The 17,594-nt window shown below is 49.9% G+C and overlaps 1 protein-coding gene across 3 annotated transcripts; it reads left to right on the forward strand.

The window, feature by feature from the left end:
* The first annotated feature begins 3,144 nt into the window (after positions 1-3,144).
* On the forward strand, positions 3,145-17,322 carry rybpb (RING1 and YY1 binding protein b). 3 transcript variants are annotated; one of them, XM_040204267.2, is made up of 6 exons: positions 3,151-3,309; positions 3,940-4,065; positions 14,790-15,012; positions 15,043-15,176; positions 15,259-15,357; positions 15,653-17,322. In XM_040204267.2, the coding sequence occupies exons 1-6, from the start codon at positions 3,284-3,286 to the stop codon at positions 15,900-15,902; spliced, it is 858 nt and encodes a 285-aa protein (XP_040060201.2). In that variant the 5' UTR covers positions 3,151-3,283; the 3' UTR covers positions 15,903-17,322. The 3 variants fall into 3 exon arrangements, with proteins under 3 accessions (XP_040060200.2, XP_040060201.2, XP_077948658.1); XM_078092532.1 differs by having other exon boundaries at positions 14,790-14,997; XM_040204266.2 differs by having other exon boundaries at positions 3,145-3,309; positions 14,790-15,176.
* Positions 17,323-17,594: the final 272 nt, after the last annotated feature.

Here is a 17,594-nt window from a genome sequence, read left to right on the forward strand (position 1 = left end):
CGGGCAGATACGTGGCCTGGCATCTTTTGTTGTGTGCCGGCATAAATGATTCAGCGGCGTGTTGAATTTACACAGTGAGCTACGGAGGAGGAGTCGCACAGGCGGTTTTTCCAGAAGATTCGGGTTCAACACTGAACGCTCAGGACAAACGGAAGCACTTGAGGCAAAAGGACATGCGTTTAAGGTGCTGCGCTAATTTATTCCTCACTGAGTTTAATTGCCACACACCCCAGTTTCGACTGGATCCTCCTTTTGAACAATCGCCCGTATACGATCATCACCGCACAGAGTTGAGAATTTAATGTTGAAAAGACCTTGACTGGTGGTTATTTCTGATATTATACCTATTTTTGCTCGCAGTATTTGGTCGATTATCTTATGGTCATGATAGTAGATTCTTGGCAGGCTAAATTTGTGATCCCCATGCGATTCCCCAACCTGGAACCATTGCGTTGTGGCCCCGTGTGGCCCTGTGTGGCCCTAACCCTACACATTCAGCACAGACCTGGATCCCGAACAGTGTCAAAGATTCGGCATCTTCTACAACATCTTCACGTGGCAACTTGTAGCATGTGCTTCCACCGAAGTCCCTCGCTCGACATCTTTCCCGCATCAGAATCAGGACTCGAGAAAGGTCTGAATTTCTCCTTCAAGCTCTCTTTTTTCATTTTAGTTTAAACCACTTCCCGTTCAAATGAACGCAGATTGAATACCAATTTGAAAAACCCAGTCTGGAAGTGAGCGTAAGTGCTCTCTGTGATGGGTCGCTGTCACGGCCGGTGCACTTTGGGCAAAGGTTGGTTATTCTTATGCATCAAGAAGACCCGCTTGAGGTCAGGGGATGGAAGGTAAATTGTAATTGCAGGTGTATGATGGGATGCAAACTTTGGTCTTCTCTCTCTCAAAGTCTGACTCGCTACCCGTCCCTCCCCCCACTTCTTTACATTATTATTCACATTATTCAACTTCATATTTGGCACCTGTGGCCGATACTTTAAATGGTGCGACAAGGTGTGAGCTTCTTCTCTCACGCTTTCTCTTCTGTCCCTTTTCACGTGATCAACCGAAGCGCACACGATCGATGTCCTCCTGCAGAGATGATTGAAGAATAAGCACCGTACGTACAACCATTTAATCCTACTTTTAGAAACACAGCGTAACCCAAGATGTAAACATTCATCCTCTCTACCCATAGCGCCTGCGTTGGCACTGGACCAGAATTTGGGGGTGCAGATGTGGACACGGTGGAGATATCTGATGTCCAACATTAAACCTGTGAGATCTTCAAACAGGTGTTACTCCGTTTTAACCCCTGAGTTTCCAGAAGAACTACCATCTCAATCTTCTATTTTGAGACACCAATCGGTATTTAAGTGCTTCAAACTAAGTGCTGTTGGGTGCAAAGGATGCCGTCACTTTCAGTCTGGGCACTTTTTCTGAATCTGACTCACACTTTCAGTGACTTTTCTGGAATAAAATATTTCTCACTCAGCATGTGAAATTAACCTTTTTACAATTTTTTTATTTGGAAATATTGGCAGACACAGAATAAAGTGAACATTGTATTTCTATCTTTTCCTACAACAAACCACTGGTTCATCCACCTAAAGAGCAGAAAGAGGAAAAGGTCACCTCATTTTGCCGTGCCATAGGTGATTGTGTGTGTATATATAAATGTGTGTGTGTACATAAACACACACTACATCTGTATGTAGACACACATGCTTCCGTCTACAATGTAAACACACAATCATTGCATTCTACAAGCACATTATGCCCAAACATCAAATGACTGTAGGATAAGCGAGTGGAATCCGAAATGATTCCAGTGTATATCACCCTCCGTTTACTGTTCAAACTCATCTTCTGTAAATAATGAGCGTGGGCTAACTGGTTGTATCATGAAATTGTCTGCGAGTAATGTGAGCTCCTTGCTCAAGGGTGTAGTTGATGAGGGAGGGACGAATCTGCTCCATGAGTGCAATTCTCTTTACCTTCACTGCAGCTGTTTTCAGTAAACGTTGCTCCCTTAAAATGCTCTTTATACCTGTTGGATCAGAACTCATCCTGCCTATGAATACAAATGAACTCCACTCGCTGAGCTCGATGCAAGTGAGAATAACTTGCAAGCTAAATCAAAACAAAGAAAGCACCGTTTTCCCAGAAACTCATTACAGAGCCGGCGAAGGCGGGTCTTCATGTTGTCTCGCCTGAATTGTAGTTATCAGTAGGCCACCGCGATGAAGCTCAATTAGAGCAGCGTGCTGTAAGGTGATCACCGGAGGAGAGGAACGGCAGTTCACCCCGATCAGACAAGGCCAGGGGTTCACAACGGGACCTGGAGCCGTGGAGGGCGGCTAATGAGCCTCCATGATTCACCAGAGAGCCTCGTCCAGGGCAGGAATCAAGAAGCCAGAAATGCTTGATGCGTTCAGTTCAGTAAACGGTGTGTGCAAAGGCTGTAGTTCCGATGCGTGATGTGTTTCAGTATGACTATTCAGTGTGTGAGTAAGTGCCACATTGCTTCACAATAAAATGCATCTAAATCACAGGCGTTGTGTAGTGAGTGAGTCTCTATGTCCAGCTGCTCTGGCTTCCTCCCACAGTCCTTTAAATCCCCGTATATGTGAAATTAAGTGCAAATGTGTTGGTGTTGGGCCATGTTTAAACCGTCTAAACAAACGTTCCTCTGTGTCACCTAATGCAGGCTGCAGGCTCAACAAATTCCTGCTGCCTCTTGTGATTCCTATTGTTACTTATAATCATTGTATAACTGCAGAAATTAGCACGACGGCTGCCTGTAGTTAGTGGCATACTCTGAATATTTTACCCAAGGATTCATCAGAACTCCACCTGTTGAAAGAGGTTGTGCTGGCTGCACCTCTTTTTTGTTTTATATAATAACCTATAATTATTTCTTCCGTTTGTGTATTGTTTCCTTTTATTCTTTCCTCCTCTGACTGGCAGCGCAATTTGACGGCGTTTTAGAAGTTCTTTACTCGTAGGTGCGTGCGGGTTGAGGTGAGGTGAAGTCTGTCAAAGTCTCTCGTAGTTATTAAAATCGCTGCCAAACATCCAGCCAGACTTTTAAACCGACCCGCGCTCCCATTGGCCGGCCGGCGGTCACGTGGCGCCGCGCCGTCAGTCGCTGTGCCTCGAGCCAGCGCGAGCGCAGCCTGTCTGCCAACAGCCTCAGCAGCGGCTCGATCTGGAACCCACCGCACTAACTGCCAATTCAGAGGAGGCCCCTTTTTCTGCTTATTTCCGAGGACTATCCTTCACCATGGGCGACAAGAAGAGCCCTACCAGGTAACCCGACCGCCCGCCGACGTTTGGGTTTAGTTTGGTGCGTTTTGGGCTCGATATTTGGATGCGTCTCCCTCACGCAGGGATCGTTTCTCCCTTTTTCGGTCGGTGTGCCACAGCTAGCTAGAATAGTGCCGTCACTATGGCGGCTTCTCGCTCCCCACTACACAGTCACTTAACAGACAAAGGGAATTTTTTCGGAGGAGACGCCTGGCATTCTCCGAAACGCTCTTCCGCCTCGACGGAGCCTTTCGGAGGGTCAATGTCGAAATTGACATTGTCCGATATTGATTTCGTTAGCCGACGTGCTAAGCCCCGACGCCGAGCGTTTTAGCGGCGCTCCGCCCGCCCGCCCGCCTGCCCGCTAGCAGCCTAGCTGGCGATACGACCGGACGGCGCGGAGCTTCGCCGCCGAGGGGATTCACGCAACGAGGCGCTCCGCCTGACGGGTCAACAACCCAAAAACAATGACAGCCCCCCCGCGGATTGTGCGGCACTTGCTACCTTGTGCATTTACACAACGCGTCGTGTGCGTCGCGATGTCGTTTCTTGTTAATTGGGGAAACGTGTTGGTGGTATTTACACACACACACACACACACACAAAACTAACTTGACCTTAACATTTTGTCAGGCCAAAAAGACAAGCCAAACAGACCGCTGACGACGGGTACTGGGACTGTAGCGTCTGCACCTTCAGGAACACCGCCGAGGCGTTCAAATGCAGCATCTGCGATGTGAGGAAGGGCACATCCACAAGGTAACGTAACGCTCCCTCTCTCTCCCTCTCTCTCCCTCCATCTCTCCCGAGCGTCTCGGTACCCCCCCCCCCCCTGCTTGGCTGGCTGCAGCATTGCATCGCAATTTAAGCGGATGACAACTTTGATCGACAGCTCATTTGTCTGCGAGCGGACGCGGACTTGTTGATGGACAATTCTTTGCAAACACCTCCCGCCCCTGTCTGGATGATCCGGAGCTTCTATGCGACTCGCGTTGGGTTGCGTTTAACGCATTCGTGGAGGCAGGCTGGCTCAGAGAGGAGGAGAGGGGGGGGGCGACCAACCATACTTCATGATGGCTGTAAAGCTGTAGTGCATCATCAGCGAAAGAGCTGCTTTTTTCTCATGGCGTGAAACGCGGAGACTGCACGTGTGTGCATCTCGCCTACCTGTAGGAATGCACAGGCTCTGTAGGGCAAAAGTCAGCTGTATCGTGCATGTGATGGATGTACAGTAAGATGATTGTTTCCAAGATTTATGTTGTTAATCAGGATTAGACGTAAACCCAAGATGGGCCTTTTTTTTAAATGTCTTTTGTCTAAACCTGGTCTAACATGTCGTTTCATCTTGAGCTTTTTTTCTTTCCCCTTCCTAAAATCTATCTGAAAATGTCAGTCGACTCATTCGTCTGTGATTAATCAACTCAATCTGCCACAGACAAGTGAACTCACTCATGCTTGCTCTCTCAAGACGTCTCAGATTAATCATATCGCCGTTCACTGCAACAGGCCTGTATGTCCCCGGACAATTCCCCTGAGCTGCCCTCGGATTACATTCCGTGATGTCAGCCGAAAACGGCGTCTGATGGGAAACTGAGATGTAATCGCTGTCTGACTTAATGTCATGACGGGATCCCCGTCCTAGTTCTGTGTGCGCTGATGCTTCCTCCACCCGACCGGGGGAGTGTTTTTCACCAGAAGTATTGTGTGCCGTGGTGTGAGATTGTTTACTTGTGTCATCACTTGCACCATGAGTGACAGATGAGTCATTTGTGGGTTTTGTTGACTAGTCCCCAGCACTCTAACCTTTCCAGCTGTGGTTTTACAATGAGTGGCAAACGGGGAGAACACACAGACGCTGGTTTACTGAAAATCCCAAAGATTGAGCTCCGTCTTAATTGTCTGGCTCCCCTCCCCCACTGATGTCTTCCCGAGCTGCGTGTAGCTTAAGACCACAGCCGACGGGTGCAGGCTGAGCAGGAAGCGGAGACGAGCACGCCGCGGCCATCCTGCCACTGTGCTTTGGCAACAGCCCGGCTGCCTCTATTTGGTAAATGGGAGCACATGACATCACAGGAGTGCCTGTCACACACCCCCGTTTGATGTGAACGGGTTAACCTTTGATTAATGCAATTGTGTAGTGGGGGGGAGGGACGGCCCCCTCTTATTTTAATGGGGACTAATTAGCTTTCTTTGCCGTGTGATGTAGACCAGCCGGGCTTGAGACGAAGCAACGCGCTCTCGGCGAAATGATTCACAGTTGAGGCTGCGAGTGGATGTTTGTCTTTCTGCTTTTATCTGAGGCTCTACTTCGGATGTGCTTCTATGCGAGAGAGCGCGTGTGTTCACTCATCACAGAGGCCCCTTCTCTGAAAGATGGAGTTTGATTTGGATCATCAAATTGTGTTTATCCCGAGATGAGGGGGACTTGGATAGCTATTGATCTGTGCAGTCACTGCGGTATGATTGTATTTAAGCACCTCTTCAAAGGGCTCCTTGTGAACGTGTGGATGTGACCTCTTTCCACACAACCCCTCCGCAGTCACCAAATATAGCTGTCTTTCCTGCGTCCTGGGACAAAGGTCAGTCTGTGTTGACTGCGTTTTAAACAAAGTACGGAGAAGGTGTGTGACAGCGGAAGATCTGCACGTGGAGGAGAGTTGTTGGTACAGCAAGTAGCAGTCAGCGGACATTCATTCGCGTGATGGCGGCCCGTCCTACAGAAGGCTCCAAGATCGGATTAATGGATCCACCCACTTGAGTTTGATACAGCCGTCCCTCGCCGCCTGCACCCGAGTCATCGAGATATTTCCACAGGTGGCGATGGACCCAATTAACATGATCCACAAAGGCTGGAACAGCGTCCTCCCCTCCCAGCGGTAGGCATGCTAGGTCTGTGGGTGAAAGGAGGCAGGAATGTGTGTCAACGAGGGCAAAACTGTGGCTTCAGCGTGCAGAGAGAGGCCCCATCTCCCCAGCCAGCGCAGCCCTGCAAACCTGTTGACCCAGTCCGAGTCCGTGATGTAACATTATACCCAAGTAGGCTAAATCCAGCCAGCTCTGACTCTTAAACAAGAAAGCACTTTCTTGCACCTGACCTCGCCGCTAATCTACAAGTCTGAGTAGCCCATGTGTTTAGCGTCCGCTTTCAGTGCCCGCCTCTGTGGTAATTGGAGAAGGGCTGGCATAAGCATCCCCTGTGAGGACGCACGCTAGCGTATTAAAAATGTTTCTGGCACGCCGACCCGATAGCTGCGTACTGAACGTGCATCAGTTTGTTTTCGCGGGGTGTTTGGTATGCGCCTCGTTCAGCCTCGGGGAGAAGCCATTAGGAGCCCTCTAAAGTTGATTGATGGCGGGGATCACAGGAAGTCTTGAGGTACCTCGGTCTTTGGCTGCGGCGCTGTTATCTATGTGCCGTTTCTCTTGATGCTTCCATCTGTGCTTCATATAAAAGAGAACAAACTGGTGTCTCTCGCTGGTTGACATGCAGTGCCCTGACTAGATTAAATAAACCAATTTAGATGGTCCGCAATTCATATGGAGCTCCGACTGCAAAGGTGACACCGAACCTCAACCATAGCAACCTATAAACTGTACATACAGCAGTGGAGGTTCAGGAGTTCATTTACATAGGTGTTGAAATTAAGGTGACGCTAATCTATAATGGTTGGAGTCCTGACTACTCAGCAGAAGCTCAAGCTAAATCAAATAAGACATGACATCTGAAGAAAGTTGAAAATTGTTTTTCATTCACCTGTAGCTCATCTGTCATGTACAAACACTGTTTCAGGGTCAAGGAGATGTTTTTCATGATCATTCTGGCAAACTACCATGGGCAGTTACTCCGGTGTGTTCAGTTTAAATTCATCAAGGGCCATTAAGAGAGTATTTCCTGAACATCGCCGTCATTTGTAACCTTTGATGTGATTTAGTCCCATGGTTATTAGAGTAGCTTGCAGTTGTATTAATGTAAAAAGAAAGTTCACATTAATAATATCTTAAGTCTGATGATTATTATAAATCAATGTTTCTTCTCTTATTTCAAGTTAAACAAGGGCTACATATTTAACAATTAATAAAAACAATTTTTTTTTAGAAAAAATGTATTTGAATTGCCCTGCAGCTTTAAACTCAGTTATTTCAGGTGTGAAGTGAGGTCATAATGGTTTGTTCTTTTAATGAATATATTTTCTGGTTATTTAAGCATCTTGTTCCTGCTCTCCTCTCTGTTAACATTATTGTTGAACAGGGAGTGGACGTGTTTGGATTCTGGTCACATTGGGCTCTTTCGTTTGGGATGTGAGTGGGCACGTTGGCTCGAGTTTGTTGTCCTTTGCGCCGTAGTGACGGTTCACGTTACCACTTTTGATGATCGCCACGGTCTCTGAGCGTATCAGACAAACTGGTTTTAAACTCACCGTGGGAAGAATCGTCGTTCTCCGCTGAAGGTTCTGGTCTTGCTGAACGCGTTTCCTTTTTTTCGGAGGACGTCATGTGAAGTAACCTCTCTAACTTGTTATTCTCCTTCCACCACTCCGCCTGTTGCTCAGCTCTCTTGTGGCTGTTTATCTCACTCAAGCCGGGAAGTTGATCAGAATCCACATATTTGTTGGGTGCGTAGTTCAAGTGATTCACGGCGCATGTGACTGGTTGGTGTGTTTCCTGGGTTCCTCAACAAGTGGCGTAGAGCGCTCAGTCAACATTTAATAGGTCCAGCTTCCAGAAACAACGGCGTCTGGTTTCCGTAGTAGTGACCCCTGGTGTTAATGTACTTATGTTTATGTTATTTCGTCTGTGTCTTCATACTTATGGGAAACTTATCAATCCACAGATTGAAACGTTAGAATCAGGATTGATGAACAGAGTACAAACGTAAACCCAACACCGAAGCCATAAGTTACTGGTGTGTCTGAAAAAGTGCATCCTTTTGTGTAAGCGTTGAAGCTGCTTAATTATTGGGAAATGCTTGTTGTGTAAGTGTGTGTCCTAGTTGTGTTCTACAATGATGGAATAGAGCCATTATAATCCGTGGATTCTGCCACTGTCACATTAAGGCAAATTCTCTGGGATAATGGAATTACATAAGAGGGACATGCTGGGGCTCAATTCATATCTGCACTCTCCCCCAACCCCACCCGTACACCCCCCCCACACCCTCCCCCGCGCTCAGAGGAAACTGCTTTTGCTTATCCTGCATTATCAGCGTCTGCACTAAAGCCCTAAGCGTGAACGGGTAGCCCTAATCTTTACATGTTAATTGCCGGATTTAAAAGTTCTTAATTACTTCATGGGATTTGGCTGTGTGTGAGTGATTAAATACAGTAGCCAATTTGGCAATTTGACAAAACAAGAGCGTTGAGAGCGCTGCGGAGTCGGGGCTCCTCCCCACACAGCAAGACGAGGCGAATCAAGTGCGACTGCCAGTGAGCCCCGGAAAATGCAGAAAGAGGCATGTGAGGACAAGGAGCCAGCTGAGGAGTAAAGGGAAGGTGAGGGCAGGAGAGGACACGGGGAGGAACAGCCGTCTGGGCATTTATGTGTGTTGAACGGGGGTGTGGGGGGCTGGTATGGATCGCAGCAAGGGGGATGTGCTCACTCAGCCAACAGTCTCCAGGGGCTGAAGCACATCATTACCCAGGGAGAGCGAGAAGCCGGGCAGCCTCTTCTCTCTCCTACCACCGTCCATGCACTGGGGCAGATGGAGAGCGACTCCCGAGTGGACTTTGTGAACGCTAAGAACGTTCGTTGGAGTCGGATGGTTTGATCCCCGGCTGCCTGAGCGTGATGGAGAAGGGGTGGACCGGGAATCCAAACACTCCAAACGCCGTTGTGTTTGACTTCTCCGTGTCCTGTTGCCTCACTTGGTTTCTGTGTCGGCTGCAAAGGTGCAACGTCCCCTTTGGCAGTTGTGCGAATTGTAAAACCAGATGCTGTTTACGCTAAAGCAAACGGGCAAAGAGGGTGACGGGACAGCGGGATGGAGACGGCGAGCGGGTCTACTTGACAGATGACTCATGCACACCAGAGGAAAACGGAGGCAGAGAGGGTGAAGAGATGTGGAGACGACCTACTTAAAGGCAGCAGGATCTGTGCATGACGCTGTGAGGAGGAGACGAGGGCGGATGTACCGGGAGAAAGTGAAGAGAGCAGGTGAGAAGACAAAGTGGCAGCGGAGAGGAGGAAACGAAAGATGATGCTGCTGAGGGAAGCAGCTCATTTGTTCTCGCTGCCTCTTTAATGACTCGCTGTCCGTCATAGAGAGTGATGTAGACAGCGGGAAGACGAATGGTCTTCCACACATGAGCAAAGGTGTTAACTGTACCTGAACCAGGGTTGTTGCTAAGGCCAATCCTATTTCTGTTAACCAGCAGGTAACCGCAACACGCACGGCTACTCTCTCTGCAATACGCTGGCTGAAAGAGTACGTGAAGCAGACGCACAGCTGCCCGCCTCGCTGCCAAACCAGCGCTTGATTTATGCATTGGAGACGTACTGGGAAAGCAGCGGCGTGTGTGCACGGCGATGTGCGGGACAACATGGGTTTTGATTGTAATTTTTGCGCAGACCTCAACAGCTTGCAGTAAGTGATGGTTTCACAGTGTTTGCATGTCATTGCAGCAGGGCTGCTTGTCAGGCTCTTCCAACATTTCCTCTTTTTATTCGTAGAGCTTCTTTTTTCTTTTTCTTGCATATGTCTACCTCTTTCACTCAGACTATTTTAGCGTTTCCGAAGTGACAGAAAACTCCAGCCAGCATGGTGCCAAAGGCTTTTGCAGTTTGGCAGTTGTGACAGAAAAGTTGACGGGTTTCTTAGAATTTGGTCTTTTTCTGTTCAATAATGTCAAGAGGAACTAAGAGTCATGGCTGGCGTTTACTTTTTTTAAGAGATGGTGTCGGGTGTAGCTTCTGAGATCCTGCTGTGTGAAGCTCCTGATTGAAATAAGGTGGTTGAAGCCACATACCCTCCAGGCACGCAGGGGGGTTACATGAACCTGTTCAACTCAAAAAATGTCATATTTGTGATAAAAAGTGTAATTTCTCTGGAAGTGCTTTGTTTATCTGGACTCCTGTGAGGGTTCTGATGTGTAAAAATCAGTTTTTATGTTGATGGTGAGGAAATAAATCAATACAACACACAAAAAAACCTTTGAATTTCGAAAGGTGTGAAGCATTCATATGGGTTTGTGATGAGTACACGATATTCCTGTTCAAAGTGGGTTCTGGCTGGGTTTTGTGCCCCTTAGGGCGGCCCTGGAGCGGGTCTTACGCCCTCAGCCCGGCCTGGAGGCGACTCGTGGAGGGTTAAATGCTGGAGGCATCTGGTGGGAACGAATCGTAGGAGCTCTGTGGCCGCAGGCTGCTCTTCTTCTCCTTCACCCTCCACAGCGTGACTGAACACCGCTTCAGTCAGCGCACGCCGCTTCCACTGATCAACACGTGTCCCTGCAGTCCACTGGTATTCTTTATTTGACGTTTCTCCATTTAACATCCCCATAAATGAAGGCTTGTTCCTGTAAGGTATTTACTTTAAGATTGCCGTCCCTTCTCTGGAAAGCGCTTGAGTGGGTTCTAGTTGGCCTGTGGATTCTCCCCATGATAACTGTGAATTAATTACCCAGTGAAGTGTGTAATTAGGTTTTACTGCTGATCGTTATCACACAATATTCAGATGAAACATGAGCTATAGAGATTGACTTCAATGCTTTCTACACAGCGTTTCCACTTGTGCCCCGATACACGGACAATTCCACGTATGCGTCAGGACGCCGTGTTGCCATGCAGACATACCTCCAGTCTCTCTGGCAGGATGGTCCAACAGTTGACAATAGAACGATGGAGCTCGCAGATATAAAAGCCCGCGGGCTGCTCAACTCCTCAGGAGCAGCGCAGGCAGGCTCTGCTCCGTCGCCCTGCCGTGGCGCCCGTACAGCCGACACACAGCGGTGAGTGTGGGTCGTCTGCTGTGTCACGGGACGTTGCCCCATCAGACACGCCGGACCAGGGAGTTGTGCTCCAGGCCGAGGCTGGGATGGTCCCTCGGTTCTGTGTGGTGGGGGGGGGGAGAAACCAGGTCACCGCCGAATGCGTATGAATGGAGGCTTCATGTTCGTGAACAAGTTTGCACATCATTGAGGACGAGCGGCCCACGTTGGTGCTGAGTGGATGCGGTTTTCTTTCAGTCTGAATGAGAGAGTGGGTGGCGTTAAACAGTCTGAGCTCTTCAGTGGGCATCAAAGAATACGCTCTCTCCCTCCCACCCTCTTCGCTCAGCTGTCTGCCACTGCATTCACTCAGCCCGGCAGGAAATAATTGCTTGTCCTCGACACAGCACTTCAAATAAAAGCGGCGTGTTAATGAGGGCTTTCCTGCAGCCCCCCCTCTCTCTCTCTCTGTCCATACATCAGCTCTCCCTCCCTTCATTACTCTCTGCGGCTCATTGTTTTCCGGTATCTCTCGAAAGAGTTCCCTCTGCAGAAGCAGCCACAGGTTTTCAGTTGTTTCTGTCTTTTCTTGCGCCTCCTGCAGCCAAAGCGCTGTGTCCGTCTGCGGGACGGTTCCGGCCGAGCGGAGCGGTCTAACCTCGGCTGTCAGTCTGACTGAATTAGTAGCTTTTACGTGTGATGATAGTTATTCCAGGGCGTCCCGTGGAGGGAGTTCTCCCTCCCCCTCCTAACACCTTCCCTCCCTGCCTCCCTCCCCCAGACGGTGGAATTTAGGGCATGGGAGGAGCTGTCAATCACGGCCTATTGTTGTGCAAAGGGGAGGTAATAAGCTGTAAGCCCTCACAGTGGGGAAATAATTCGACAGCCGGCTTTGCACACTTGACACTCTCTTTCTCACACTCGCACACTGAATCCCCACGAATACATTGGCAGCCGCGGGAGGTCGGAGCAATCTCTCCAATTGGGCGCTGGAGTTCACCGCTGGGCCGCCTCCTGGTTTGCTTCCAGTCCTCCTGTGAAACGTCAGTGTTTTGTATTTGATTTGGATGTTTGCAAAAATAACATGTTTCAGTTGTGGAGTCATTTTCTGCAATGTTGTAGGTAGATTTGTACATTCTATGTTAAAAAATGTGAGCGGATTATAATAACATGTTTTTCACAATTAGTTTTCAATAGGATTTAGTTTTTACAGCTGTTCAGAGAGACACACACACACACACACGTGCTGTCAAGCCGGATCTCCAGCCATGTTAATGAGCCGCGGAGTGTGGCTGTGCAAAGCCGCCGTGTGTGGTCAGTAAATAAATAATGGGGCAAAGCGAGCGGTGGCTCCATCACACCAACATTAGCTGGTGGCTGACTTACAGCTGGCACTGAATCACTGCCCAACCACCGCCGCCGCCGACACGCATCCCAGACTGACCAGGGCCCATCAATCACTCCGTCACCGCCTCCTTGACTAACGGCTCGCGCTGCCAGATACAATGATTTGTCATCTTTTGGGGAGCTGGCTGTGTTGAATCTGTTTACTTGTGGATTAGGATCAGATCCCTCCCGTGTGCCTTGTTTGTGTTGTGTGTGTTTCTGTTATTGTAGATACTCCTCACATCTTTGTTCAGCTCAGCTGCCGCCCCAAAAGTGGAATTCTTTATGACACGTTCTTGGCGGCGTGTTGGTTATTTCCCGCCACACGCTGACCCCTGATCACTAATCCAGAGGTACTTGAGGGACCCACAAGGTTCCCATGGGGGGAGGTGTGTTATGTCAGTGACATGGTGTGCTGGAATGTACTATGGTAGGAGGTCCAATGCTCCAAATGATCCCCTCCTATGAATCAATGAATCCGCAGGCAGAAGAACGTAGTTCATCATTATTTATGCTCCTTAAAGCAGCTTCCAGTGCTTCATTTGGGATCTCACGGTTTCCCTGGATTCTTTTGGCACAGAGCTGGAATAAGGTTAAAAAGCGCCTATTGTACAGTTTTATAGTCCGAGTCAATGAACACACATGAATTCTGGCAACTGATTGTTGAACAAATAATTCCGTTGCCTCCACAAGCGAGTGCCGAGCGTCAGACTGGCGCACGCGCTGTAAACGCCTCAAAGCAGTCGATCGCCGCCAGCCGCGTTGATGGAGTGCAGCGCGGAACGCAGCGACGTGATGCTCTATTATGCCGCGATTGATCAGCAGCACGCGCTCCCCAAGGAAATACCCTCTCTGTCCGTAATGGGCCGCAGCAGGGGGAGACTTAATGGTCCTGATGGAGCAACAGGAAGGAAAAAAGGCGCTAAAAAGAATTGGATGGTTTTATTTTTTTAAGTGGCCGGCTACCAAGACGCAGACGGACGGCGTGCAGCATCCTGGGGGACAGACAGACACGCAGGGCTGCCAATGCAGAAACAAGAGTAACCAGACTGGTGATGTAATGATGCCAAATTGAACCACTGAGGCTAACCACTTAAGCTGCCGTCTGAAAACCACTCCACATCAAGCCGGTGAAATCGGAGCCGCCGGCGCCTGACAACACTTTTCAGCTGCTTCACACGCGCCGGCTGTAAAAATACCGCACGCAAAAACATTTGTTTTCCCCGTCGGAGCTTTGTGTCCTCCAGCGGCAGCTCTTGTTGACCTGGACCGACGAGGTTTGAACAGTCCCGAGGATCAGGGGCGCCCCGTCCCCGTGCAGCGGTGCGTCACAAACTGCTGCCGGGACGAGCGCTGGTTACACACAGCCAGCGTGTTCCAGGCGAAAGGCCTCCTTAGCCCTGTGTGTGTGTGTGTGTGTGTGTGTGTGTGTGTGTGTGTGTGTGTGTGTGTGTGTGTGTGTGTGTGTGTGTGTGTGTGTGTGTGTGTGTGTGTGTGTGTGTGTGTGTGTGTGTGTGTGTGTGTGTGTGTGTGTGTGTGTGTGTGTGTGTGTGTGTGTGTGTGTCCGTCCGTCCTGGCCTCCGTTTAGCCACGCTGCAGTTTGGTCTCAGCCAAGTCGAAGCCTCTGCCCCCCCCGATGCTGCCGGCTGGTGTACATCGTGCTGCAGGTGCGCGCGTTGGCTCAGGTTCTACTCTTCTGCACAGCTGATGGAGCAACATGCTGCATCCTGCATGTTTGTAACAGTCGGAAAAGGGAAGTGCCTCTTCGAAGGAATCCGTGGGATTCTTTAAAGTTTCCCTTGTCACTGTTTGCTAAATGAGAAGGAGGCGGCGAGGATGAGCGGGAGGAGCAGGGTTTGAATATAGGACTGCAAGGTGTCTAGTGCTGGTGAGCGGAGCAGCTCCACCATGTCCAACTGAATCTCCGCCTGTGACAAATGGGGCCAACCCTGCAGTAATCAGATTAGAGGGCCTAAGTGACGTGCTGCAAATGTCCCACCTCGTGATCCCGTGCATTCATTTTATTACAGCCGTGAGCTAATGAGATTAGCCCTCCGAACGGAGCGGCTCCAGCAGGAAGCGGCCGCGCTCGCCGCTCGCCAGCCCGCAGCTTCCGTTAGCGCGCAGCTCCGCTACGGGGCTAATCCATCTCTGTGCCTTTGATCTCCTCCACAGGAAACCCAGGATCAACTCCCAGCTGGTTGCCCAGCAGGTGGCCCAGCAGTACCCGATGCCCCCGCCGCCGAAGAAGGAGCGGCGGGAGAGGAGCGAACGCACGGACAAGGATCGCCCCGACGGCGAGGGTGAGCGTGCCATCTTTGAGGGACCCCCGGAGGTCGAGGGACACCCGGAAGTCGAGCGTCCGGAAGTCGAGCGTCCGGAAGTCGAGCGTCCGGAAGTCGAGCGTCCGGAGGTCGAACGTCCGGAGCTGCCGATGCCCGAGCGAGACCCCCCCGAGAAGGAGAAGAGCGACACCGAGCAGCAGCTGATCACAGACAAGCCGAACAAAGAGAAGGACGTCGTCGCGGCCGTCACCAAGAAGCCCAGCAGCAAAAAGACCAGGTCAGCGTGCACGTCCTGTCCTCTTTGCTGGTGTCTTCCTCCCTGATGTCTAACCTGTCCCCTCCCCTCCACCCCCCCCCAGACCCAAAACAGACAACCACCAGAGCCCACCCAGTGAAAAACACAGCATACAGTCCGGAAAATCAGCAACCAAGACCAACAAGATCAGTCACATCTCCAGGTGGGTTCCACCTCGCCGACGACGCTGGTTCTTCTCTCAAGACAAAGTCGTGCAGCACCGTGCGAGTGGGAAAACCTCAAATGATTCACAAGTGATCTTTTACACCAAACACCCACACTCACTTTACACACTATCGTTCTTCATGTGTCACCCGGCAAATTGAGCAATTCAGTGTAACCGCCCCCTCGCGGTGGCGGCCTCCCCCTCGCGGTTTTGCGGTGCCGCTCACGCTCACCGGTTGTCTCTCTGTGTGTTTTTAACGTCTCTGTCTGCGCCCCCCCCCGCCCCTCCTCAGGCCCAAACTGAAGAACGTCGACCGGAGCACCGCCCAGCAGCTGGCCATCACCGTGGGCAACGTGACGGTGATCATCACAGACTTTAAGGAGAAGAGCCGCTCCTCGTCCACGTCCTCGTCCACCATCACGTCCAGCGCCGGCTCCGAACAGCAGCACCAGAGCTCCGGCTCCGAGAGCATGGACAAGGGCTCGTCGCGGGCCTCCACGCCCAAAGGGGAGCTCTCTGTGGGGCATGACGAGTCGTACTGAAGCCCCCCCCAAGCCCACTCCTCCCATTTTAGTCCACCTGTCCTCGCCCCGACCCCGCTACACAACCCCCCCCCCCTTCAACACACCACCACACGTTTCTGGACACTATGGGTCCCAGAGAGGGAGAGTTATCGCCTTTCTCATCGGGGCCCCTGCCTCCATTCCATGACCACTTGAACCCCCCCAGAGGGGACGAGCAGTGGAGCGGACGTCTGAGAGGAACAGTGCAGCGCTCCTTGTGGTCGCAACCTGTGGCGCAGGCGAGGAGAGCCCCCCCTCCGCCCCCCCACCCCACCCTCCCCCAATCCAGACACTTGTATGTATTGTTTTATATTTCTATGTACGGCCAAGTCGAGCTTTCTTTTCTTTGTTCTGTTTTTGTAAAGAAGAATTCTCCGCTGGGCACAACGACACCATCGTTTCAGTACTTTAAACTATCATTACCTTATTTATTACCTGTTGCACATCTATTCTTTGATATTCTCCTTTTTTATGTTGAAGCTTTGCTGTGTAGCTCCGCCGATCGATCATTCCTGCAGTGTTTTTATTACAGTACGAAGATGACCGGACTCTCTCACACACACACACACACACACACACACACTGGTGCTAGATACACTGTGAAGCGTTTCTGCAGATCTGGGTTTGTCCATTCACTCAATGTGACGGAGTGCTGATGAATCAAATTCTCATTCACCTTTTCTGATCATCACCGTCTCTGGACGCCGTCTGGACCTCCATCGGTCTGTTCAGGTCAAAGTTCAAGGACGTTTCAGCGGTTTAGTATGCTATGGCAGATCTCTTGTACAGTATCTTCTGTTCTCGACTGTACAGTGTAGACTGTGTAAAACACTAAAAGCTGTGGATATTTTCTGCATTCCGTACTTGGATGTTGAGTTTGTTTTGTGTTCCTGGTTGAAGGCAGAGCCGTCCTCTCGGCTCCGGAGCCACCGTTTGTTCCCGTGGTGACTGAAGGACGCTCGCACTACTTTGAATCTTCGTTCTCTCAAACTGATACTCCAGAAAAACGGAGTGCAAACTAAATTTGCAAAGAGATTTGCAATTCAGTTTTTATTTTATTTTCTTGATAAATTTAAGACTCCCGTCTTTGAAGGCAAAAATTACTATTGCAGTAGTTAATAGAACACAATTGCTCTTTGATTTTTTTAAACAGCGAGGCCTATTTAAGGGTTTTATTCCCTTCCACCTTAGCTGATACTAGACCAACATCATTTCCTTTTTAATTGTATGAAATTGTATAAAGAATAAATGTGTATATGATATCTTAGTTTTATTTATTGAAGGACCAAAGGAATTTCATAATGACATAATGATACATAGGCAGATAAATAACAATTGGAATTGCAATTATCTAATGTGTGAGATGAATAACAGTTTAAATAAAGACTAATATAATCCATATAAACGGTGTTCTTATTGTCCACTTGTCTCTGCGCACGCTGAGGTCAGAGAAGTGTGTGTAGCGCTGCGAGCCAGACTCCGCCCCCTCGGGGGGGGGGTGGCGGTGAGAAGCGGGGGAGGGATAAGCGGTGTGTCCTCAGTAAGCGACCCCCCCACGGTGCTGGACTACCACAGTGCATGAAACACCCCCCAACTCACCCATTGTGCTGCTCCCAGAGCCACTAAACCACAGTTAGGTGAGGCCCCCCCCCCCCATCTCAAAGGACCTCA

Source organism: Gasterosteus aculeatus, chromosome 17, assembly GCF_964276395.1.
Source record: "Gasterosteus aculeatus chromosome 17, fGasAcu3.hap1.1, whole genome shotgun sequence".
Classification (NCBI taxonomy): domain Eukaryota; kingdom Metazoa; phylum Chordata; class Actinopteri; order Perciformes; family Gasterosteidae; genus Gasterosteus; species Gasterosteus aculeatus.

Excerpts from the sequence above, each read along its gene's own strand:
- rybpb (XM_040204266.2), top strand. The coding sequence starts at position 3,284 with ATGGGCGACAAGAAGAGCCCTACCAG. Across the intron at positions 3,310-3,939 it reads GACAAGAAGAGCCCTACCAG|GCCAAAAAGACAAGCCAAAC; the intron begins GTAACCCGACCG and ends ACATTTTGTCAG. Across the intron at positions 15,177-15,258 it reads CCCAGCAGCAAAAAGACCAG|ACCCAAAACAGACAACCACC; the intron begins GTCAGCGTGCAC and ends ACCCCCCCCCAG.